Here is a 24,988-nt window from a genome sequence, read left to right on the forward strand (position 1 = left end):
GGCGATGCCACAGTTTGCTACCTACATCCTTTACAGTCTCACATTTCCGTTTTCATAGCACAGTCCGTCATTATTAAAACGAAGATTTTTTACGAGAGAACAGATCAGATTGAAGAGCTTTTGTCGGAAGAAAAGCGTAAATATGACCATCTACAAGCCGTCATTGTCGGACTATAAGGAAGCGCGGATGGCCTCTGATTCACGGAGGGAGATCGCTGCAAACCAACGACTTCCACACACAAAGACGTGACTCTCCAGGTCGTCTTCAACAAAACACGTTACTCCACCTGTTGTTCTGGAGGTGAATTGCTCTGCAACACACGCAAGACTTTTAGAACCATGAATTGAAACGAGTGCGTCGACACGACGGTGCGTAAAGACGCAGAAGCACGCGCCAGCCTTAAATGAACTTTACTCTACGTTCCATCACTTTTCAACTGTATTTGAGCACTAGGTAACTAGTTCGAGGAGGGTGTGTTTCCGATGTCCGCCTGCAGGGGGCAACCTAGAAACGTGTGCTCCTCAACTACACTAACGCTCTGCAGACAAAGAAGAGATTTGGCCGTTTGGGAGTCAATACAGGCAACAGAACGAGGCATTTGTGACGTGAGCGCCATGGGTTTGTGTGCTTTTATATCTAATCGTAGCGTCACTATTTGACCTTTTATATTTAACCCCATGGAGACCAAAGCGGTGCTGAATGCGGTTCCTCCGTACGGACACGTTTTTGCCACCGAGAAATGGAGAAACTCGCCCCTCGTTCAGAGCTTAAAGGGTAATTATTTTTGTTATTTATGAATCACAAAAGTTCCAAATACCAACGCCCAACAACAACCAGGTTGGCAAAAGTGTTTTATTTTTTTCCATTTAGACAAACTTGTGAGGGCGTCACGGTGGCGTGGTGGTTAGCACTGTCGCCTCATAGCAAGAAGGTCCTGGGTTCGATTCCGCCCAGTGGCCTTTCTGTGTGGAGTCTGCATGTTTTCCCCGTGTCTGCTCTGCTTCTCTCCGGGTTCTCCGGCTTCCTCCCACAGTCCAAAGACATGCCCCCCCCCCCGCGACCCTGTGTGCAGGATAAGCGGTTTGACGATGGATGGATGGATAGACAAACTTATGCTATTCAGAAACGACGATCGAAATGTAAGATAATTTTGATGAAATCCAGACAAATCCAGTAGTTATATGATATAAAACTGTAACCGTATACCTGGGATTCTTCTAATACCGCCACTCTTCAAATCGGCTCACGTGCCATTGATAAAAAATGGCGTTTTATATATTTTAAATAATTAGACTAAATAGCGTTGCACACGTTTTGGATTGGGTATCGGCATGAAAGGCAAACGCTCACTAAAATGCGTAAACCTAATAAGTCGATTATAGTTTGATTAATCAACAGTAAAAGTCCTCATTATTTGCCACCCTGCACCGTTTCATTTCGTCTGCGAACAGCAGACCCTCTCTAAGGAGCCTTTTCACCATGAACATAAGTTTGATGCAGCACACCCCTTGTTTCTGCTTCGCATTATTTAAAATGGGCTTTAACTGGTACGTGATGCTGTCAAAGAGGTTTATCATTGTCTCGTCAAATACAGCATGTCCCTGCAGAAAGGACAACAGTGTTTTCTCATCCGTTTCCAGTCTCCATTGTCACTGACAGGCTTTGGCTTCTGCTGCAGGCGGCGGCGTGAGGATCCTCTTCGAGGACGAGCTCGGCTTGGCAGATTTCCACCTGCCCAACAAGAGCTGCGTGCTGTACGTGTCCGAGTGCGACGTGGTGGCTGGAAACAGCTACAAGAGGAAATTGGTCCGCTACAGAAATGTAAGTTTGGGGAACGAGACGTAGTGGTTTGTTTCTACCGATGTGAACTTGCTGTACCCTCCCCCACTTCTTCTTTAAAGACCAGCAGCCACGGCTTCCAGGAGCTGGTTCTGGTGGAGAAAACCCGACTGAGTGAGCAGTACTTCGGCGCCATGCAGAAGTTGGTGGTGTTTGACCTCGGCCTGACCCTGTTGCCAGTCGGCGGGCAGGCCGAGGCCTCGCAGCTCATCGCGCAGATCGTGAGTACTCTGGACGGATGGCGGTTTCATTTGTTCGACTTTCTCCGTGTGCGTCTTACTTACTGACTCGAGACGCAACGCGTTATCTGACAGCCAAGATTTGATTGGCTGAGCAGCGTCCCATGGGATCATTTTAAACTATTACATTATTTCTGTGGGTTTCCAGCCATGTGACTTTTAGAAAAGCTCTGCTGTTCAAATAGAAACCCTTCCCTAAGACGTAATAATGTTTAATAATTGATCAGGTGTAGTCGTGGGTTTGAGCAGGAATGCGTCTGGACTCTGACAGCAGTCCTCCTATCAGCGACCTGTTGTTTACATTTCTAGGGTCTAACGCTGACTGTCCCACCATCTCAGGTCCATGGGGTCGGCAGAGAGAACCCCTTCAGGAGGAGGACCTCGTCCCGGCTGTTGGACCCGCTGGTCCTGGCTCTGGTGCAGCATGTCCCCGGGGTCGGCCGGGTCAAAGCTCTGGCCCTCCTGGAGCGGTTCTCCAGCATCCAGCAGCTCTGCAACGCCGCCCCCGCCCAGCTAGAGCCCATCGTGGGTCAGGCTGCGGCTCAGCAGATCCACGGCTTCTTCCACAAAGACACTGCTGCTGGAACCTGATGGTTCAACTCCGGGTCCTTATTCCACCGGGGGCGTTTGGGGGAAATGACGTGGATGCACCTCGGCACTCAAACAAGTCCAAGTTTGGTTTGTTTCTGCAGGTGTTTGAACTACAAGAAGCTAAATGTGTCTGTTGACTGCAGGAAGCCCATGAGCCCGATTACAACACAGACGTGGTCTCAGAGATGACAGAGCCACGTAGTCTGGATATAAGAAGTGGAGTTTTGACGTTTTAAGTCTAAAGTTTGGTATTTTAGTCAAAAGTCGGCATCTTTAATTCTGTTTTTACTTAACAAATAGGTAACAGTGATCACAGGAGGAGGCGCGTAAATAATTCACTGTTCATTTATTCAGACCACAGAGGTTGTTTTGTTGCCATATAAACATGTTTATTTCTGCTGTAACGTTGTTCATTTTAACATGGAGGTCAATGGGAATTGAGCAGATCAGATTTAGGAATAATACAACATGTTTAAGCCTGGGCTTTAAAGAGTTAATAGCAAATTTGTGTTAGCTGCAACATTAACATAAAGATGATAAAACAATTAGCTGAGATCAAGTCCTATCAATGCAAACACTGAACATCAAGATATTAAAGTCCTCTCTGCTGCTGCTGTTGTGTTGTAACAAATAGCAAATGTGACGCATCAGCTAAAAACAGAGAAAAAAATGTTAATCATCATAATCATAAAAACACCAATGTAAACACTGAGCAATACATATTCACTTATTTCAAGAAATGATTGAGAATCTTTCTGTAGGAAATTAAAAGGTTCCTCTCTGTGATTCACAGGACAGATGATCAACAAACAGGAAATTAACTCAAGGCCCGTTTCCCTTTATGACATAATCATTGATTAACAATTATAAAGCATCCAGCTCACGAAAAGATCATCAGTTGTCTGACAGCTTCCATCTCTGTTTATAAACAGCAACGTTCAATTTATCTCCTGGACTTTATCAGGTTTTGTCTTTTCACTCCATTTCTGTGGAGCTTTAAAAGGTTTGAAGGACGTGATTGTCCCGTCAAAGTTGACATGTGATAGAAAAGAGAAAAGGGTTTTTCAGCTGTGACGTCAAAAAATTATTAAAATGTTAAGTTAAAACCTTTTGTTCTACTCAGTGTGATTGACAGCAGATATGATCAGAGGAGCAGAGTTTGTACCCTTATCATTAAGACATGGACCAAAGTATGGGTAGAGTTTCTCAGTGAAGCAGCAGTCAGTAAAGGAGTAGATCAGAGCTGCAGCACCAACGTCATAAAAGGAGACCAAACCCTCCTCATATTCCACAAACACCCCCACCTTCTCAGGCCGGGACTCCAGAGAGAGACGGACTGATGGGTCAGCACAAGCAGAGTAATTATTCTCATTCCTCAACCGTATCGCCCAGTAATCATCCTGAGGAGACGCTGAGATGTTTCCCTTCCTGTTGATGGACTCTCTCACCACTCCTAAATCCCAGTCAGTCTTCCCTTTAACCTGAACCTCGTAGTAAAATCTACCTGAAGAGAAACTCTGCTTTCCTAAAACAAGAACACACTGATTAAATCTCTCTGGATTGTCTGGGAGATTCTTCTTTTCATCTCCATCTTTAACTTGTTTTCCATCATCAGACAGGATGAGTTTAGGATGTGCTGTATCAGGATCAAGTGTCACATCCACTGCAGACTGCTGGACTCTCTTCAGCTCGACCTCCAGCAGCTTCTTCATCTGTTTACTGAGCTTCTTCTCCAGCTGGTGCACAGCTCTCACCACAGTCCCCTCATGTGAAGGTGCACTGACTCTGACTCCTGTCCAGTCCTTGGTGGGTGGAGCAGTGTTCAGGGTCCTGAAGCTCTGGAGGAGGTGGAGAGGGTCTTTAGAGTGCGAGAGCTGCTCCACCTCAGTGCTTCTCTTCTTCAGCTCAGAGATCTCCTGTTCCAGCTCTTTGATGAAGCCTTCAGCCTGTTTCTGTGTCTTTCTCTGCTTCTCTTTGATGGTGTCGACGAGCTCCGCCTGGCTTCTCCCAACAGACTCCTTCAGAGCGCTGAAGACCAGGACACCTTCTGCTACCTCTCTGTCTGCTGCTTCCTCACTGAGCTCCACTGAGTGTTTGATCTCCTGAATCTTCAGTCGTCTCTTCTGGATCATCTGCTGGACTTCAGCCTCAGTCTTCCCCAGCTCGGCCTTCTTTCCTTCATATTCTTCTCTCAGAGGAACATACTCATGGTTCTTGTGGTCTAAAACAGTGCAGAGCATGCAGACACACATCTGGTCGGTCTTACAGAACAGCTCCAGCAGTTTATCGTGCTTCGTACACATCCTGCCTTCCAGGTTCTCCACAGGGTCCATCAGCTGATGTCTCTTCAGACCTGACGTAGTCAGATGAGGCTCCAGGTGAGCCTCACAGTAGGAGACCAGACACACCAGGCAGGACTTGAGGGCCTTCACTTTGGTTCCAGTGCAGACGTCACAGGGAACTTCTCCTGGTTGGGCAGCTTGTTGCTCTGAGCTGCTGCTGCTGGCTTTCTGTTGAGCTGACAGTCTGAACTGAGCAGCCATCTCAGAGATGAACGTGTTGACCTGCAGCTCAGGTCTGGTGTAGAAAAGCTTTTTACAGTTGGGACAGTTAGACGGGGCATTAACGTTCCAGTGGTCAGTGATGCAGGCTTTACAGAAGTTGTGTCCACATGGTATGGTGACTGGATAAGTGAACACGTCCAGACAGATGGAGCACAGGAACTGATCTTCAGTCTGCAGACAGCTGGCAGCAGACATATCGACACTCTGAGGACAACAGGATACACTAATAAAACGTTTACTCCTTTAATAACCAACAATAAAACCTTCAAGAAGCTCAAAGTGAAAGTGCATTAAATGAAGTGGAGAGAAGAAGAAAAGGCAGCATCAGCACGCTGTGCTTCAAGTAACTGTAAGTCAGTTCAAGGTGGAGATTCAATTCTAAACTGATGTTGGATTAGTTTTAATCGAAAATAATGCATCATTAAAGAAGTGTTTATTATGTTTTGAGTAAATCTGGATCTGCAATAAGTAACATGTTTAGTTGAACAAACAGTATCAACTAGGAACATGAATCTACTATTGATGGACCAATGTGGTGTCTTCAGCATCGCAGTGATAACATCCAAACTCATCTGGTTATTGTTTGGATCATAATCTAAACAGAAATAATGTTAAACCCCAAAACACAAAGTGACGCCTCCATTTCTGTCACATTGCACATTAAATATTTCAATAATTCTGCTACTCTGCGTCTTACATCCTTATGAGAGGAAAATACATTTTCAAAGTAGGCTAAATTTCTTAAAACCAAAGACCTGGTCTTCATCTTTGAGGAAGAGTCTGAGCATGGAGGCCACTGAGCCAAAGAGGAGGAAGAGGAGGTGCAGAGAGATGATGATAGAAACAGATGCACTCAGTCTGCAGAAGAACCGATGGAAGCTACTTCTTAGTGGGTCTCACTTATGAACCGCTGCATGAGGACGGCCCTGAAAGAGCCGCTAAAGACAAACTAGCAGGATGAGCTCACCTGAGGATGAAAGGTGACGTAATGAATCCTTTCTCTTCACATGTTACTCTCCATCACAGCCTTCAGAGCAGCCAGGGCCGTTTGAAGGAATTTGGGGGCCCCAAGCAAAATGGACATGGAGGCCCCCCCAAGCCCCCGCCGCGCGCACGCCACAACCTACAGGAACCACAGCACAGCCATAAAGTTTAAGTTCACCCAGACTTTATATAAATAAAAAAGGGTTTACAGTGCATAAACATAATGTGCATTAAACTTGAACATTTAACAATTTAACATTTGCACACTACCATAAAATCAAATATACATAAAAAAATGCACAATAACTAAATCCAACATACTTAAAAACACACACACACACCACACACATATACACTCACATTAACATTTTTCAGTTTTCACAAACATGTGCGAATTATCTAAAACTGCTGTTTTGTGCAAAGGCAATCACAATGTCCTCCATGTCCAAAGACTGGCGAACATCGCGCTCAATTGAAGTAAGTGCCAGTCCTGTGAGCCTCTCCGCTTCATGATGCCGGGCTAGGGTTGCCAACTGTCCCGTATTACGCGGGACATCCCGAATTATGGGCATTTTTGATTTGTCCCGACCGTGACAGCTCCAGTTCCGTTTTCCAATCACAGCCTCCTAAGTCAATGACGCGCGAAAAACTCCCGGTTGTTGTGACGCATCCGACCAGTCAGCCTAGCAGTGAGGGGCCCCGATAACTGTGTCGTTGCACTTTACTGCATTGACTATCAAAGGGGCACTCACACAGTTTGTCGTTGCATTTGACTCTTAACCAGTCGTTGTCTTGGGGCCCCTGGCCAGCTCGGGGCCCCAAGCAATTGCTTGGTTTGCCGGTCCTGTCGCGACAGGCCTGAGAGCAGCAGTATTATTGGTGCCTGTGCTGATGAGTCTCAGGTAGCGTGCTTGGTATTTACAGGTACTGGTTGAATGTGGGGGCGGCACGGTGGCGTGGTGGTTAGCACTGTTGCCTCACAGCCAGAAGGTCCTGGGTTTGATTCCGCCCAGTGGCCTTTCTGTGTGGAGTCTGCATGTTCTCCCCGTGTCTGCGTGGGTTCTCTCCGGGTTCTCCAGCTTCCTCCCACAGTCCAAAGACATGCTCTGGGGATCAGGTTTATTGGGGACTTTAAATTGCCCGTAGATGTGTGAATGTGAGTGTGAATGGTTGTATGTCTCTGTGTAGCCCTGCGATTGGCTGGCGACCAATCCAGGGTGTACCCTGTCTATCGCCCGAAGTTGGCTGGGATGGACTCCAGCCCCCCCGCGACCCTGTGTGCAGGATAAGCGGTTTGACAATGGATGGATGGATGGTTGAATGTGGGTGTGTACAGAAGCAAAGAGGAGGCTCATCCGGCTCCACCAGTCCAACTTGTACTTTCTGTTTCCGTCTTTAGTTCTCACAAACACTTTTTGTTTTACGGAGCCTACGCCCTTTATGAATGAGATGTTTTAGCACATTATGCATTTATCATTACATCGTTTCTCAGCTAAACATCGGTCGAGTGGAATTCCTGTCCGAGTAGTTCTGAGGTTTCATGTTAATCCCTGATGTTTGACCACAGTCGATATTTTTGAGGTTCAAAGGATGATGTAACAGCTTGTATAATGTCAGATTGATGCCGTAATAGGGGATTCAAGTCATAAGATAAAATCAGATAATATACGTTTAACTTTTAGTAAGCTTTTAGCGGGCCCTGTTGGTCTCTGATACTTATTTCTTATTATTTAGTGTGTTTATTTAAGTGTATATTTCTCTTTAAAAGCACATTTTAATTACATCTAGTCTTTGTAGAGCAGCGTACTCACCAGAGTTTGTCAGAGATCCTGTTGTGTTGTTGATGAAAAGCTGCTGGATTCAGTTGTTTCCTTAGAGAGAAACAGAGAGACTCGTCTGGACTGCAGCTCTGCGTCGCTCACACCAACTTTACTTTACCTTGAGCAAGTACTTAATCTCTCCTCCTCTACTGTCTCCTCCTCGCGATCTTATGACATCAAACAACATGAGCTTTTACTTTCGTTATCCCTTTTCCTCCTTTTCTTTGTTTTAAATGTTAAAAATATTAAACACGGTATGTTTTACGTATTGCAGATGTTTTTATGGATCTCGTTGGAAAAGATCTCGATGAGACTAACCTGTTTAAATAAAGGTTTTGTTGCTTAACTTGAGTTAGTTGAGTTAAGAATGTGAATGGGAACCAGTGTACTGGTTTGTTTTCTGTGTCCTCCAGTTACACCTAGTGACCGAAGTTCCTGAAGGAAGGAGATAAGGATCTGGTGGTTTACTGTGTCAAATGCAGCAGAACGGTCCAGAAGGATGAGGACAGATGGAGGAGAAGTCCAAGTTTCTCTTATTTTAAAATAATATTTATAAGAACGTTAATATCACGCTCTCATATCACAACACTGATAATCTAAAAATATTTTTTTGATGTAAATGTTTTCATCTCATCATAAAGACTCAATCTTTCTTTCTCCATCACATCGGCGGAAATGAGTTTTCACGGCAAAAGCGACCCCTTTTTCTCCGCCTGTTTCACATGTTTCCTTTCCGATGTCTGGCAACCCGGGACCACTTTTCTCACAGCTGGTTTTACGCGTTTCCTCTCAGTCTGGCAACCCGGACCGGCGGGTGAGGTTTCGCGGCTGGTTAGCCAGCTGATCGCTGTAGACGGCTCCTGGCAGTCCGCTGTGGGTGTTTCTTCACCGCCATGCTGAAGCCTGGATGACCCGAGGAACTAATAACAGGTATATTTTACTTCTGTTAGATGGAATGCTAGCTGCCCATGCTAACACGCTAATAAGCTAACGTCAGATGTGCTGTCTTTAGGCTACGCTTTACATTCTCCGCTGGTTGATATTGTTTTGTTGTTAGCTAGCGGGCTAATTGGGAAACTTCCGGTGCCCGGTTCTGATGGCGAGTCCCGTTAGAAGCCGAATATGTCAATCTTCAGTACGGAAGTTGCTGAACGGTTCGTATAATCTAAAATATCACCGGCTACGCGAGTTTTGTGAACCGTTATTTAAAGACGACCGCTAATACCACACAAAGCCGCGAGCCGCCGGACTCGTCCTACCAGACTCCAGTCAAAAAATGGAACATTTAACGTATAGTTAACTTCACTGTCAGAACTGCATATTGTAACATCAAAGTACGTTTTGACTTGCCTATACTTGCATTCGTTTCGATTTCAGTTTATCAACGTAAAAAATAAATACGTTAATGTCAGTTAGAATAGTTTATTTTGGCCAAGGAATCGGAAGTATTGTGTGCACTGCTCCTGTGTCAAACAAAGAAACATTAAAGTGCTAGAATTTTAAAAGGGGTTTGGTTCGACAAAATAAACCCGCTGCTTTGAAAACTATTTGCTGAAATAGAAAAGGAGCTTCAACCTGAACGCCTACTGACGGTCCCAGTGGTCGGTTTGAATATCTCACAGGTACATCTATTTAGTGGCACTGGAACATGTTGCAAAGTGTTTGTCAATAACGGTTTTATTTTGAAAATATATCCCGTCGTTAGCTGCGACTGTAGCTTTGCAGAGGCTTGTTTTGTCTGGAAGGTTATTCAGGCTGAAGTGCTGCACTGTGCTTGTTTTAAGAGTAATAGAGAGGTCAGAGGTCAGCTTTGCCTCCTGTTAATTACATTATGCTCATTATGTGTGTGATGGGGTGGTCTCCTCCAGGCTGGGAACCCTCTGGTGGTTTTAGCATTCAGCTCACTAATGACTTTTATTTTTTTATGAGCCATATTAATATCCACATATTGAACCACACGCAACAAAAAAAGTGTTTTAGTCATCCGGGCTGGAAAAAACAAACTCGGGAAAGCTCTGTGCATTCAGCATTTATTTCTGCACAATCTACAACCTCCAACTGTAAATCCACTTGAAATTGTCCACTCTGAACTAAATTCTGGTTGTACACAGCGTTTTTCTCTGAAACACCAGAGGGCGTGGAAACAAAATGACGAGTCTCACCGGTGAAACGCCATAAACTAACTTCCACAACGTAATTAACTGTAAACCCATATCATCCATGGGCTACTTTATCATAGAAGTTAGCCATTAAAACCATTAAGAGGGAACGGTTTAATAACCTGTAAATGTTCGTTCTCCAGTTTCAAGTATTTCAAATGAGCCCAATTGGGCAGTTTCTTAAAATTCTGTGACGTGTTTTCTGCGACCGTCACGCCGGAGGAGCCGGGATCCGTTCGGTTACTCGCTGGCTCAAGTTTCGCTTGGCTTTCATGTGGCGCCAAATCCTACAGCCAGAACCTTTCTCCTTCGGTTAGTTACCAACCTCTGCAAGGCGTTTTTTCATTCGTTTGTTTATTCCAACAAAAGTTCATCCCGATCGAGCCCTCACACACACCCAGAGGGGCTGGGGGGGTCATTTCTCCACGCCGCTGACTTACAAGGTTAGTGCTAAGCCTTGTGAGGTCACGAGGTGTGTGTGCGCGTGCAGCAATGAAGTGAGTTGATCACATGAAGAGTTTTGAAGATCAGATATTTTTCATTAAGAATAATACTACTATTGTTTCAGCACTTGTAGTTATCATGTTAATGTTTCTGTTGCTGTGTGTGTTTATTCATGTTCACTTATGTTGGATTTCTATTATCGGATTGTATTGTGGGTCGTTGTGTATTTGCACCTCGATGGAGGAGTATATTTTATATTTAGTTTTTCGGGTTTGTTGGTGAAACATCTCCGAGACATTTTGGAAATACGTTCATGTTCTCCAGCAGCTCCCTAAAATAAATCCATTGTTAAAATTTGTTGAATTATTGATGCATTGTTTGTTTTCAAAAGGGGAAGCAGACAGTGTGAAACGTTTATCTATTTCAGAGACATCAGTGAAGCAAATGAAGTAGTTGGACTTTTGGATGCAAAGTCCAACTCATCAACATAACGGGCAAATACCGCTGAAACTGAAAAAAAAGACTAAAGCTAGATTGTGAATCTGTTCAAGTCAAAGCTTTGTGAGGCCGACGCATCCCAAGAATTCTACTGTGGAGAAACTGTGAAAAATAGTGCAATATTATTGGAACGGTAATCAGACTCTAATGATTCATGCGCCTGGCGTCGTTTGAATCTTCTGCTTCTCACGTGTTTTTGATCCGACGCTCAGAAGTGGCTGTCAGATAAAAAGTTTTCTCCACGTGTTCCATAAGCTGATCTTTGCTAGGTTTACATCTTCGATTTATCATCTGTGAACAAAAATCTATTTCTAGATATTTATGATTTTTTTAAATCTGCAGCGTGTAGATAGTTTTCAACCTTTTTATTCAAGATGTCTTCAGTGACTTGTCTCCATGTCACGGGGCGGTCGTGACGTCATAGTTTGAAGAGCTCAGAACGGATCAGAACTGTCCTTCCTCTCCAGGACCCGACCTGAGGCTGCTTATGGCTCTGTACGACGAGAACATCCTCAAGAACCCGTTCTACTCGGCGCTGGAGAAGCAGAGACCGGACCTCTGCAGCCGCGTGGCAGAACTCCACGGCATCGTGAGTCCGTCTGTCTCTGTCTGTCTGTCCGTCCGTCTCTCTGCCTTCAGAGAGGATTCACACCCTGTTTATTTTTCTCTGGTAAAGGAGTTTTCTTTCTGTTTTTTACAGTGTTGTCACGTTCTGTCACAAGTCTATGATCAATAGGCAAACGTTTTTAACTGAAACGAATAGAGAATAGTTGTTGAAATCAAATGAAGAACAATGTCTGTCTCCACATCGCCTGCAGGTCCTTGTGCCTCGTTGTGGGAGTTTGACCGCCAGCAGCTTCTCGGACTCCCGATTCGACAGCTATGTCCTGCAGCCGGCGGGGGACGGGTACCGGACTGTGGACGGAAAGGTTTGTCCCGCTGCACCTCATGAACTCCATCCGATACCAACGTATCAGTCTGACCGGGCCACACTGTGACGAGGCCTTCCACAGTCCAGTAGACAAAAAGACTGTTGCTTAGACAGATGTGAGTCGACATAACCGAGCTGCAGTGACTCAGAGGGATCGTCACGAGGACACGGAGCTCACAGCGCGGTGTGGCAGTGCGTGGTTGAAGGCACGATCGGGCGTAACTTATTGCTCTTTTACTGCTACTTGTGCCACACACTTCAAACGATGTTTTTACTCTGGTCAATGTATAGAAAGTGATGATTCGCAATGCTCGCGGTTCCTGAAGGCAACACAGGGGAAGAAGGTTGTTGTCGTCGCACTCGTTTGAATTCATGGTTCTGCGTGTGTTGCAGAGCAATTCACAGACGGAGTGATGTGTTTTGTTGAAGACGACCTAGAGAGTCACGTCTATTTGATTATTTATTTATTTGTTTATCATAGACTTTATTGCCCCGTGCATCGCCATTGCTGCTTTTCATCGCGGACACATTTGTCCCGTATTTTCCTCCACAACTTTGTTCCTCTCGACCGGCAAACCGGCGTCTGCGGCGATCTCCCTCCGTGAATCCAACCCGCTTATACAACCAATGACGGCGTGTATAAGTGGTCATATTTGCGCATTTCTTCCGACAAAAGTTCTTGAATCTGATCCGTTCTCTCGTAAACATTCTTTGTTTTAATAGTGGCGGTATTTGGCTATGAAAGCGGAAATGTGAGACTCCGTAAAGGATGCAGTTAGCGGACCAATCGCAGCCTGGTGCGCTGCGGGAGGCTGCGTCGCTTGCGTAGCTTTCGACGCAAGCCTAGATAAATTGCTCGACAAGGACACAAGGAGGTGTGGAAAGCGACGCAAGGGACACGCAAGGGGGGCTTGCGTCTGCGTCGCTCTGAAAACGCAGAAGCATTAACTAGGCTTTAGTCCTCTTCCTTATGCTGGCACTTGTGATGCCACGCCCCCTGCGCTGATGCCACCACGCCCCCCAAGCCAGAGCACAGCCAAAGGTCTGAGAGTGGGAAAAAAGATCTGAAACAGAAAGAAGATTAGAAAATAAGATTTATTTTGTGTGGTTTGTTCGGATCTTTCAAGGCATTTTGTCGACAAAAAGAAACTCTATAAACTCCAGAAACGTGGCGTTAATAACTGGAGGTGGTGGTGTTGTTCCAGGAGGTCACGATTCAGGACCGGCAGGTCCTGCTGGGCTCCGGCTTCCCGGCTCCCTCTTCAGTCCCCATCCTGTTCGAAGAGACCTTCTACAACGACCAGGAGCAGAGCTACAGCATCCTGTGCATCTCCAGGCCTGTGGAGGCGGAGCCGAGCGAGGACCAGCTCGGGCCGCCGCCCCCTTACTGCCTGAGGAGCCTGGAGGACGTCCGTGATTTCCTGGGACGCCACGGACAGAAGCTGGACAGATTCATCCAGGGCTTCTGTCAGGCCTTCAGGGAGCAGGAGAGGAAGGGACTCCGACACCACATCGTAGGAAATATCCTCCCTCTTCCCTCCTGCTGTTTTCTCTCTGTCATTCTACTTCCTCATCGTCCCCTTTGTCCTCTTTCCTTCGGTTGCTTCCTTTCCTAACCTTGTCCTAATTTTGTGTCTTCTGCTTTAATCTGTCCTCTATTCATTTTATTTCACTTTAATCTCTTACCTTCCTGCAGCGTGCCTCACTTTCTCCTTTTCATTCTTAGCAAATGTCGGGCTTGTGGTCTGAAACTACTTGAAGAAATGTTATCTTTTCATAATAATATCTTTTCAAAAATCAAATGCTGATTTGCTGGTTGAGTTTAAAAAGATATATAGAATAGAGACCCATTATACCTCAGTAGGAGAGCAAGTTCCTCCCTGTAACAGAGGAGTGTGTAACTAAAACCTCCTCTCCTCTCAGGACTCGGTCAACGGTCTGTACACTAAATGTCTCCAGTGTCTGCTGAGGGACTCTCGTCTGGTGAGTACTGACGCCGATCACAGGAAGTGAGTCTTTCTTTACGCGTGTCGTTTCTCCTGACCCTCTTACTACCGGTTCCTGTTTATTACCGCTGAGCTGGTGACCGAAACAAGTGCACCCTCAGCTGCTCGGTGCATGGACTTTCTCTGCGAATGGAGAACTGTTGACGGCCGTTTCCGAGGTCGAGGTCTAATTAAAATATCCTTAATTTAATGCAGCATGAACCAAAAGTCCTAAATGAGACAGGTCGAGACAAGCCGGTGTGAAGCGAGACATTAAAAGGTGAAATATTTCCGAGCAGGACAACGTCATCCCTCTGAACAGGAGGCCTTGTAGAGAGCTTAACGCCTTAAGACCGAATAGGTGACAAACTACACGTATGAATCTATTAACCCGTCACAGTCGAGGACGTTCGAGATCCGATGACGCAGCTTCTTGTTCCTTCCACAGAAACTTCTGGCGAAGCAGGAAGTCCAGATGAGTCTTCTCAAGCAGGCGGTGGAGGTAAGGTCTCCCTCAGTTTCTCCTTCTCTTCTTCCAGGGAGGTGTCAAGTTAAAGCCGAGCCCACGGACAAAACACTGTCTCCATAGCGACCCTGTTGGAAAATTAAGCTTTTGTCCCATTTTAACTGAGTCTAGTGTACAGCCAACGATGTGCGTAACGAACATCTCTCATTCGTCGTCACCACGGTTACGGCTCGCTGATGTAATCAATCCGATGTTCTGACTCGTTCTCACAGCCGCTCACTGAAATGTTTTATTTCTTCTTGTTCCAGATGTATGTTCATCATGGCATCCATGATTTAATTTTTAACTTTGTGGGAACGCTGGAAGCCAATCAGGTGGGTCGGAACTCTGATAGAAACGATAGATCCGCCTACAGAAAGCACTTAAACATCAAAATAACTGCAGGAATGTTGCACGCGTCCCGTTGAGGAGACCGGTGCAGCCAAACTGGCCTGTTGACGTAGTTTTCACGCTGGTGAAATGTGTCCGGCCAACAGGACGCCGCCTTCAACAAAACCAACAGGAGTCTTCAGGAGCTGCAGCAGAACGAGCTGGGAGTGAAGCCCGAGTTCAGGTCAGTTCAGCTGTGAAATCCTATTAGTGACCAGCAGGGGGCGACTTCTCTGGTCCCATAGACGTCTATGGGAAACAACTCCTTCTCTGATTTATTCCCTCAGTAAACATTGTAAACATGAGTTCATGGTCTCAATCTCTACTTTCAAGTCTTCAATACAGCATGATGTTTGTTGAGTGAATTATGGTCCATGTAGAGTCAAACAGACCATGAAGCAGGGGATGCTTTAGGGCGGGGCTAAGGGCTGATTGCATTTCAAGTTTACGTTTTAATTATGCAAAGTATCTAATGGTATTTTCCACTGTTCTACTGTAGATGTATAACTCTTGCTGTGTTTCTTCAGTTTAAACTTGTCTCGAGCAAAGAGGGAGCTGAGTAAGCTCAACCAGCAGACCTCCCCCCTCCTCAAGCTGCTCTGCCTGCGCAGAGTCGCCCTGACCGCCACCCAGACCCCCCGGGGCACAGGTACTGCCTGTCTGTCTCCGTGTCTCTCTCTGTGTCTGCCTGTGTCTCTTATGGAAAACAAGTTTTGTCGAGATAATCAATCTGTTATCACAAGAAAAGAGACGGTTGTTAGCTTTTTGAGCTGATAATGTTCATCAGTCACAAATGATTTAAGCTGAAAAAAACTCTGTAAAAATAAACTCTTTGTGTAGTCCAGAGGCCTGAGAGGGTCACATGAACTCTCCGTGACCCAAACTTCCTCCAACCGTCTGTAACCCAGTCAGCAGGCAGGACAATACCTGCTCTCAAAGGCCCTTAAGTGGGTTAGTCCAGTTTGCTTTGGAAATCTAAACCCGCCCTGTGAGCCGCGTGGTTTGTTTGTTTTGGACAAACAAGTGTCAGGGTGTCTCGGCCGATTTGAGATGATTACTTTAAGCGCGTGTTCATCCTTCAGAAGCTCATCCAAGCATCACATCCCAAGTAGCTCCTTAACTCCACTACTAAGACAAATGGAATAAAGACGAGTCAAAATGCCTTTCCCAGTTATTTAGTGCGGGTCAGAGAAACCGGCAATGACATCACAGGAGAGTTTCCCAAAGCTTTCATCACACAGACCAATCATTTGTTGCTGGATTTTAACTTGGATCAGCAGTGGTACCTGCATACATTTCTTTGAATTCAACCTATTCGTCCTGTTTTTTTGTTTCCTGGAGCAGAACTTTGAAGCATTTTCCCTAATGTCCTTCAGAATGCTCTTTGCAAAAAGAATAAGTGTGTGTGTGTGTGTGCGTGTGCGCAGTCAGCATAGAGGCCGTGTGTGCAGACGACCTGCTCTCCGTCATCCTCTATCTGCTGGTGAAGACGGAAATCCCCAACTGGTGAGTGAGAAGGGAGGGGGTGGGGGTTGTTACTTGTTTAGAGGAAATCAGTTTGCCGTCTACACCCCCCCACCCTCCTCCCCCCTCCCCCCGTCTGTATATAATCTAACATTGACAAAATCTGAGTTGAGCTTAATTCATTGAATCCATATTTATATTAAGCATAGCTCTGTTGCACAAGTTTAATCTAAAGTTAATTAGCATTTTAAATATAATGCTTGTTTACCCCAAAGGATTAAATACATCAGTAAAGGCTGTAAAATAGGAGGAGAACATTAGTATTCATTAACCCGATCAGTCAGCTAGTTAGCGTGATGACTCGGCAGGAAGCTGGAGGTCAGTTGGCGTCTCACAGCCCGTCATAAAGAGAAGAGTGAAGAGAAGAGTTGAGATTGACGCCTGTGCAAAGAAGCTTTTCTGTCATCAATGCCTGAAGAACGAGGGGGAGTTTAATCTGCACTTCACCGTTATGTGTTGTCAGGATGGCCAACCTGAGCTACATCAGGAACTTCTGCTTCAGCCTCTCCAGCAAAGACGAGCTCAGCTACTGCCTGAGCACCTTCGAGGCCGCGCTGGAGTACATCAGCCTGGGGAAGCTGCAGGACACGCGCTCCGTGAGTCATTGGCCTGGGGGATTTTTCCTTTTCCCCCTGCCCCCCGCCTCAATTAACTCAGCGTGTCCCCTCCCCCAGGGCTCCGGGGAGCTGAACGACAAGGCGCTGTTCAAAGAGAGGATGAGTCTGCTGTGTCAGAGCGCTGCCACGCCCATCCACCGCCTGTTTGAGGTGAGCTCACGGAGCCTGGGGGGCCAGACTGGGGGGCCAGACTGGGGGGCCAGACTGGGGGGCCAGACTGGGGGGCCAGACTGGGGGGCCGGACTGGGGGGCCAGACTGGGGGGCCAGACTGGGGGGCCAGACTGGGGGGCCGGACTGGGGGGCCGGACTGCGGGACCGGACTGTAGCGATTGTGTAACTCGGGCCATGACGCTGTGTGTGTTGTAGCACATCGCCAATGGAAACGAGGAGGAGGTGCAACGTCTGCTGAGTGAAGGAGAGCGCATCGAGGACGTCACAATGTGTCATCCCCTCTGCTCATGTGACCTCTGTGACCTCCAGCTGTCAGGGTCAGTGTACACACACACACACACATTTTACTGGGACAGTTTCATTATTATTTGAGCTTTTTCTATTATTTCATCAAAGACTCCGGAACGAAAAGCTATTTGCTTACTTCCTACTTGACCCCCCACCCCTCCCCCACCACCCTGGCTGGAAACTGTTCAGTCAGATCTGAATCTTTTCTTTCATCCCTTTCACCTGTCACCGAGCTGCCCTGTCAGTCAGTGGCGGGGTCTGATTGACCCGTTGACCCCACCTGTTAGTGTGAGTAACCTGACTTCCTGTCGGCAGGCGGTTGAACGACCCGTCCATCGTCACGCCGTTCTCCCGAGACGACCGCGGTTACACCCCGCTGCACGCCGCTGCCATCTGTGGTGAGCGCACACACACACACACACACACACACACACACACAGAGATAAAAGATAAACATTCACTGTGACCACGATGATTGTGTGTGTGTGTCAGGCCAGACCCAGCTGATCGACTTGCTGGTGTGTAAAGGAGCGCTGGTCAACGCCACGGACTACCACGCCCTCACGCCGCTGCACCTGGCCTGCCAGAGGGGATACCAGGGAGTCACGGTGAAAAAAACACGCACACACAGCATTTGACTGTGTGAATCATAATACAAAAAAAGATTTAGAGAAGCTTTTTAAAAAAAACGAAAACGATGGAGGAAAGCATTTTATTTATATATTTTCTGATTCATCAAATATCTTGAATTCTCCTGTAAAACCCTTTCCACTAAATTTCAACAACATGAAACTCTGCTGACATCTGATTAGATAAAGTCTAATTTGTCCCGTAGCTGCTGCTGCTGCACTACAAGGCCGACACGGACGCTCAGGACAACAGCGGGAACACGCCGCTGCACCTGGCCTGCATGCACGGGCACGAGGACGTGAGTGTCGCGCTTATTACAACTTCTCCTGATGCGATCACATCCTTTGCGTACTAGGACTCTGAAATTTTTTACTTGTGTCAGTGCGTGAAGGCGCTGGTGTACTACGACGTACAAACGTGCCGCCTGGACCTGCAGAACGACAAAGGCGACGCGGCGCTGCACATGGCGTCCCGCTGGGGCTACGAGGGGATCATCCAGGTGCTGCTGGAGAACGGGGCGAGCACCCACGTCCTCAACAAGAGCAAGGACTCGCCGCTGCGCTGCGCGCTCAACTCCAAGGTCAGCGGCGCACGCAGAGACCCTTCATGGTCTATTAGAGACCTGTCAATCAGCGTGTAGCTCCGCCCTAAAGCATCCCCTGCTTTATGGTCTCTTTGACTCTAAATGGACCACAATTTACTGAGTAAACATCATGCTGTATTTAAGAAGAAGTTTGTTGTTTGTTGGCATGTTGCTCTCCTTTGATCACTAGACATTTGTATCTATATTTCAGTATTGGTTCTTACGCAGTGTAAAAGAATTTAAAAGAATATTCTTTCTAATTTGTTGAAGCTGGCTTCGTGTTAAGAATGACGTTTGGTGGAGAGACATTTAATACAAGCTGCTGGTCACAGATCATTGAAGCAAACGGACGTGAAAGCGACTTGTTTCAGAGCTCAGCTGATGGGATTAGTGGAACCACTGAGTGTGAGAACCTGACCTCAGATCAGCACAAACCATTCTGAAACCTTCTCTTCCTTCCCGCTGCAGATCCTCGGCCTGTTGCAGTCTGCTCAGAACGGCTGCCAGCGCAGAGAAGTCGATGTGAGTATGATTGAGTAAACCCCCGGGGTCAGAGGTCATGAGCCGCACCATGTGACCTTTTTAAAACAGTCAGTAGTTGCTAGGAATGTTTTTTTTCTTTTTTCGTTGGTTTGTGGAACATTTTCAAGTTTTGAGTTTGGAGATTTGGTTGTAGCCATCTTGCATTGTTACACATACCTGTCACACCTGTCTGTCTGTCCTCCACCTCCTCAGTCCCCCAGCCGATCCCCTCTGGCCTCCGACTGCAGCAGCCGCCGCTCCTCCGTCTCCAGCACCTCCTCCCGGGAGCCTGAGGTCAAACCGGAGGTCGAACGGGTCAGACACAGAGAGGTAGGAGCGATGACCTCACTGGTGTTCCCTGAGAGGCCGTTTCCGCGGGGACTGACTGTGTGTCATCGACAGGTGGAGAAGCTGCTGCGGGCCGTTGCAGACGGCGACGTGGAGATGGTGAGGACAAAGTGTCTCCGGCTTTGTCCGGCTTGTGGACTCATTAACGAGTGCCGTCTCCCTGTGTGTGTGCTTTAGGTGCGTTACCTGTTGGAGTGGATGGAGGAGGAGGAAGAGGAGGAGGAGGAACAGCGGGGAGGAGGGGGGGCGCTTCAGTCTGAGGCCTCGCTGTGCCACCCGCTGTGTCAGTGTCCGACCTGCGCCCCCACTCAGAAGGTGACTCGGCAGAGGCCGTCTTCAAGCGGCGTCGGCGGGAGGCGGGGCTCTAACCCGCGGTGTCCTCTGTGTGTCCCCCAGCTCTCCGTCCTGCATGCCGGGGCCCTCGGGGTCAACAGCTGCAACGGCGGCGGCTTCACGCCGCTGCACGTCGCCGCACTGCACGGCCACTGCCCGCTCGCCGCTCTGCTGATCCGCCACGGAGCCAACGTCAACGCCCGCACCAACCACAGCGCCACGCCGCTACACCTGGCCAGCCAGAACAGCCACGTCCAGGTAGGAGTGGGAGGGGCAAGTGAGGAACACTTATTTATCGCCACATAAATAATAAATAATAATAAAACACAGAAAATAAAGAAATGAAACGTTTGAAAACAATCTCCCGCGGTAATGAATGAAAACAAAGATGAATCAAAAAGTTCAGGAGAGCTCCCACGTAAAGATTAGTTTCTAATACTTCCGGTCCAGTGGTTTGTTTGTCTTTGTTGTGTGGTTTCATTTATTTTTTTGCTTTTGTCTGAAAATCAATATAAACCTGCGTTACCGTGGGCTACAATACATCAAAGGGTCACACTGCACGAGAGCAGCAAATGTGGATTAATCCGCTGCTGAAAATAGTCCCCATCAAATGCAATATTTTTGTTGTTTTTTTAGGTGGTGAGATTTCTGCTTGAGTGCAACGCCAAACTGAACAAAAAGGATCACTATGGCAACACGCCGCTGATACAGGCCTGCCTATGCGGGAGCCCCGAGACGGCCAGCACGCTGCTGCAGAGCGACGCGCTGGTAAACGCGGCGAACCGCCAGGGCAACACAGCTCTGCACGAGGCGGTGCGCGGCGGCCACCAGGAGCTGGTGGAGCTGCTACTGAGGGGCGGGGCTTCGGCCGGCCTCAGGAACAAGAGGCAGAGGACGCCGCTGGACTGCGCCTACGAGCTGGGCGGCAAGGTGGAGCTACACGCGCACACACACACACACACACACACACAGTAAACTAGGACAACAGGGTCCTAGATGGGATCACATATATTCATATTTCTGTTTCATTTATGTCAAACAGAACATTTTCAGAAATGTTGAAAACGGGACGCTCGGCAGTCTGAACCAAACGTTGTTACTGCTGTAAACCTTGGGCAAGGCCACGCTGAGCTGACCCACTGCTTTTCACAATAAAAGCCCTAGATATTTGATATTTACAGGCGTATTTTACTCTAGCTTGTAAAGGCCTTTTTAGAGAGAGACTTTGTGCCTTAAACATCGACATGCACACCGAGCACATCACGTCGCAGGTTCCGGGTGGTCGATTTAACACGAAGGAAAGCGTGGGAGGAGACGATGGAAAAAATGATCGATATGTGATGAAGCATTGGTGCTTGATGATGATCACAGGAACTCTTTGGCGTTTTCCTCTGCAGAACACGGAGATCCTGAGAGCTCTGCAGAAAGCGTCAGGACTCTCCCCCGACGCCGAACCAATCAAACTCCTGTCTGTGCCCAAAGGAGCTCTGGGTAATTTGGAAACCATTCATCGTTAATGAGTTTCTGATCCCGACTCGGCCTCCTTTTTAGAGTGTCGTTGGATGCTTTGTCACTCGTTATTTAGGACCCCCCCTCCCTTTTGTTGTCTCTGCAGCTCATTCGTTCGTGCAGCGTCTGAAGCTGCAGGATCACAACCACGGCCGCAGACAGAAGCTGGCCCAGCCCATCAGCAGGTAGCGCCCTCACCTCCCTCCGCCTCCCTCAGAGACTTCTGTGGAGGTAACCTCTGTTTGTTTGTGATTCAGGGTCCAGCAGATGAGAAAGGGCTCCCCCAGTCCTCCCTCCAGGTGTTCAACCAACACCAGCCAGGTACGTGCCTGCACCTCTGGCCTGTGGCGTTGCTCCACACTAAAATAACTAAGGCGTTCGGTATCCCCAGAGGATGAACCCATTGGGACTTTTTGGGTGGGGGTGAGTGAGTGAGTGAGTGGTGGAGATGTGGAGACGGGCTGTTATCGTAGATGTTCCATTGGTTGCATTGTGGGAAATGTAGGACTGTTTTCGTAGAATACATGAGAGAGTACTTCATAGAGTACTCGTACGTAGAGCACATCTTTGCAATGTGAATCAGAAGAAACGGATTAGACCTCAGGATAGATAAAAGGCAACTAGCGTTTTAATCCTCTGATCTGAGGGTTTATTGAAGACTGTTCAGGCTCTCGGCCTCCGAAGCTTCGTGTTGAAGCTGCTTCCCCCTGATGACCAGCAGGGGGCGACTCGCTGTCAAATATTCTCTTTTGATAACCCTTGAAGTTGTCAGCCCTGTCTTCCACTTTTCTCCCCCAGGGGGACCCCGACAGGCGGCGGTTGAGGCGAGGGGAGACGGTGGAGGTCAGCAGCCCCTCTACGAGCATGGAGGCGGGGCCCCGGCTGAGAGAGCGGCCCCTGGGACGCTGCCACACCCTGGACCCAGGAGGATGGACCCCAGAGCCCGCACCCACCGGACACGGCCACACGGCGGAGGCGTGCGCTGAAACGTACGGCGACTCGCACACGACCTCGGCCCCTTCGACGGGGTCACCGGGTGAACATACTCACGCTGGCGTCGAGGCCCAGCAGGAGGAGAGCAGCGAGGACGCGGGCTCGAATCCCGCTGACCTCGACCCCGTCGAGGGAAGCGATCGGAGAGAACGCGACCAAACGTCGGAGAGGCGAGCGGGGAGTCCGGTCGTAGAGGTGTCGTGAGAGGGAGTCGGGTGGGGGTCAGTTCTTGGTTCCCCTCAATGAGGAAGAAGGAAAGCTCACAGTTTGAGGTCAGCTGAGACAACTCTTCATGTCTCTTTGCTGAATATGAACTAAACGGTTCTTTTAACTCGACAGAAACAACGAGAGGAAAAGACTCTGTTCACAATAAAACACTTTTTCACCCCCCACCTCACCGGGACCTTTCTAGCGGAGATGGGATCGATGGTATCAGAAAGGCGTCTGGTGCTGGATCGGGTAACCACCACATTGCGTTATCGCATAATTGATCAGCGCGTGTCATCGAACGTTTGACGTTACGACGTGAACGACGAGCTAGGTAGCGTGGGCTAGGTAGCGGCACAGTCCGGATCAGCTACGCAGCAATGCTAACAGTTAACGCTAACGGAGGTTGTGATTTGTTTAAATTTACTCTTTACTTTTAAAATGCTGTTATTTTGGTGAAGAAGTTATGACCTTTTAACTTCCCAAAACTAGATCTAAGCAGGTTATCATCTGTCTCATAAGAATAATTATTATTATTTATAACTAAAACTGACCGATTGGATTGATATCACTTAAATCCATGAGACGGATTAAACCAACAGTTGAGAGAGAAGGTCTTTAGTAGATTTTGGCTGTATTGACCCTTCTTAAAGTCGCAATGAAATGATAGAATGTATTCTGCACAGTTTGTCAGACATTTCGGGAGTAGAGGGAGGTGTCTGCTTTTAAGACAATGTGGAAAAACCATAAAAAACGAATGTTAATTTAAGGTCCGTCTTGATTTCGAGTGTCATTGTATAATTTATTTTGAAGCCGTATCTTATTCATTTAATTTTTCTTACTCTAATGTTGAATCAAACCAACTGACTTTTATTTGAATACCATCAGCGCAAATGTTAACTGTCGATTCTCTCCTCAAGCCACCAGACTCCAGAAAACCGAGATTCCAGCTCCGAGAAGACGGTAGTTTGAGTCATTATGCGACTTAACCTTTTTAAAACACCAAAGTCACACAACAACACCATAACAGTAACACAAATACACAATCACACAACCAGTAGCTCCGCTGTTCTGAGAAGTTAAATTACTGCTTCAAAGGACTCTGGTAAATATGCCTTTTTTAAAAGTGAACCCCATTTTATATTTTGTGCTAGTTTTAGCAACAAATGTATGAAATTGTGTAAAATATTATTTCATTGTGACTTTACATGCTGTTTGGTACATTAACAGAGTCTTTTCTTAAACTCTTCCTTCTTCTCTTGAGTTTGAAGCACTTTCTTCTAGCCCTCTCAAAAAGAAAGAAGGAAAGCCGGTAGTTTTATTTTGAAGGATCCGGCGGGTCTCCAGGCAGCAATAGAAAACCCTTTTATTTCACTTAGTTTCAGGTCGTTCTGCTCCATAATGTTTTAATCCCGTGAATGACAAATCTTGCATTTGACATCCGTGCCAAAGGTTTTCATTATCACACCAACGTAGTTCAAATTAAATCTTAAAGCTATTACGTTCAGGAGCGGGTTTATTAAACTGTTCTTTATTCATTTAATCAGAAACGAGGTTGAATTCGATCAAAAATCAATTTGAAATTTTTTTGTTTGCGTCAAATAAAAATATTTTTTAGCTCATTGTTTCCAAACTTTTTTTTATTTTTTATTTATATATAAATATATTTTCTATGTTTTCACAGCAGTGCACTCGTCTTGATAAATATTATGCCACAGGGTTTTTTCCTCATCGTATGAATTGAACAATATTAAATTACTATTCTCTATCAGAATGATGAAATCAGCAGTGAGCAAGTTTCACGTTTTTGCGAATTTTTCACAACAAACTCGAGATTTTAAATTTAGGAGATATAAAATATGCAAAACCACCAGTTTGGTTCCTTTAAACATTACGAGATCTTAGTCACATTTAGCGTTTCTGTTCCTTCGTGTCACATGTTCCCCTCACACCGTTCACTTGTTTACTGCGAACGTTCAGGTCGCTGCTCACCTCTTCACGTTAAACTTCTTTGGTTTCTTTCCTCCGCCGATGTTTGTCGATAGTTTTTGTTTTTTTTGTCAAGGAAACCAGTTGCGAGCTTTCAGCTTTTGGTTTCCAGTGTTACATTTCAAGATGAAAGGATGTCAAACGTAATCTGAAGTCAAGTCTTAATTATTTTTGTAGCACTGATTTTAGTTTTTGATGTCTTATTCAAATATAATGTGAATGTGCCTTATTTATCTGCCAACCAGTAATAAACGTAATGAGATGAATTGTTTTTATCGAGGATTATTTTTCAATGAATGGTGATTACTTAATATTGAACAAAT

At 46.7% G+C, this 24,988-nt stretch overlaps 3 protein-coding genes across 6 annotated transcripts; 2 read left to right on the plus strand and 1 right to left on the minus strand.

Annotated features, from left to right (window-relative positions):
* Nucleotides 1–450: 450 nt before the first annotated feature.
* Nucleotides 451–3,776, plus strand: faap24 (FA core complex associated protein 24). 2 transcript variants are annotated; one of them, XM_078083061.1, is made up of 5 exons: nt 542–775; nt 872–1,140; nt 1,680–1,822; nt 1,903–2,061; nt 2,419–3,069. In XM_078083061.1, exons 1-5 carry the CDS (start codon nt 741–743, stop codon nt 2,668–2,670), a joined length of 858 nt encoding a protein of 285 aa, XP_077939187.1. In that variant the 5' UTR covers nt 542–740; the 3' UTR covers nt 2,671–3,069. The 2 variants fall into 2 exon arrangements, with proteins under 2 accessions (XP_040018212.2, XP_077939187.1); XM_040162278.2 differs by lacking the exon at nt 872–1,140 and having other exon boundaries at nt 451–775; nt 2,419–3,776.
* Nucleotides 3,004–8,177, minus strand: LOC120808925 (E3 ubiquitin-protein ligase TRIM21). Of its 2 annotated transcripts, XM_078083060.1 has the most exons (3): nt 8,030–8,143; nt 6,202–6,357; nt 3,004–5,438 (listed from the first exon to the last, which is right to left on the minus strand). In XM_078083060.1, the coding sequence occupies exon 3, from the start codon at nt 5,427–5,429 to the stop codon at nt 3,786–3,788; it is 1,644 nt and encodes a 547-aa protein (XP_077939186.1). In that variant the 5' UTR covers nt 5,430–5,438; nt 6,202–6,357; nt 8,030–8,143; the 3' UTR covers nt 3,004–3,785. The 2 variants fall into 2 exon arrangements, with proteins under 2 accessions (XP_077939186.1, XP_040018209.2); XM_040162275.2 differs by lacking the exon at nt 6,202–6,357 and having other exon boundaries at nt 8,030–8,177.
* A 591-nt stretch (nt 8,178–8,768) lies between these two features.
* ankrd27 (ankyrin repeat domain 27 (VPS9 domain)) lies at nt 8,769–24,931 on the plus strand. Of its 2 annotated transcripts, none has more exons than XM_078083058.1 (27): nt 8,769–8,968; nt 11,607–11,728; nt 11,958–12,068; nt 13,276–13,584; nt 13,994–14,053; nt 14,504–14,557; nt 14,830–14,895; nt 15,058–15,134; nt 15,478–15,599; nt 16,378–16,456; nt 16,938–17,070; nt 17,149–17,241; nt 17,459–17,580; nt 17,867–17,949; nt 18,044–18,159; nt 18,387–18,479; nt 18,564–18,761; nt 19,233–19,286; nt 19,500–19,616; nt 19,689–19,733; nt 19,812–19,949; nt 20,031–20,225; nt 20,604–20,897; nt 21,365–21,458; nt 21,583–21,661; nt 21,734–21,797; nt 22,275–24,931. In XM_078083058.1, exons 2-27 carry the CDS (start codon nt 11,627–11,629, stop codon nt 22,671–22,673), a joined length of 3,297 nt encoding a protein of 1,098 aa, XP_077939184.1. In that variant the 5' UTR covers nt 8,769–8,968; nt 11,607–11,626; the 3' UTR covers nt 22,674–24,931. The 2 variants fall into 2 exon arrangements, with proteins under 2 accessions (XP_077939184.1, XP_077939185.1); XM_078083059.1 differs by having other exon boundaries at nt 8,836–8,968; nt 11,514–11,728.
* The last annotated feature ends 57 nt before the right edge of the window (nt 24,932–24,988 follow it).

The sequence above is a fragment of the Gasterosteus aculeatus genome, chromosome X, assembly GCF_964276395.1.
Source record: "Gasterosteus aculeatus chromosome X, fGasAcu3.hap1.1, whole genome shotgun sequence".
Classification (NCBI taxonomy): Eukaryota; Metazoa; Chordata; class Actinopteri; order Perciformes; family Gasterosteidae; genus Gasterosteus; species Gasterosteus aculeatus.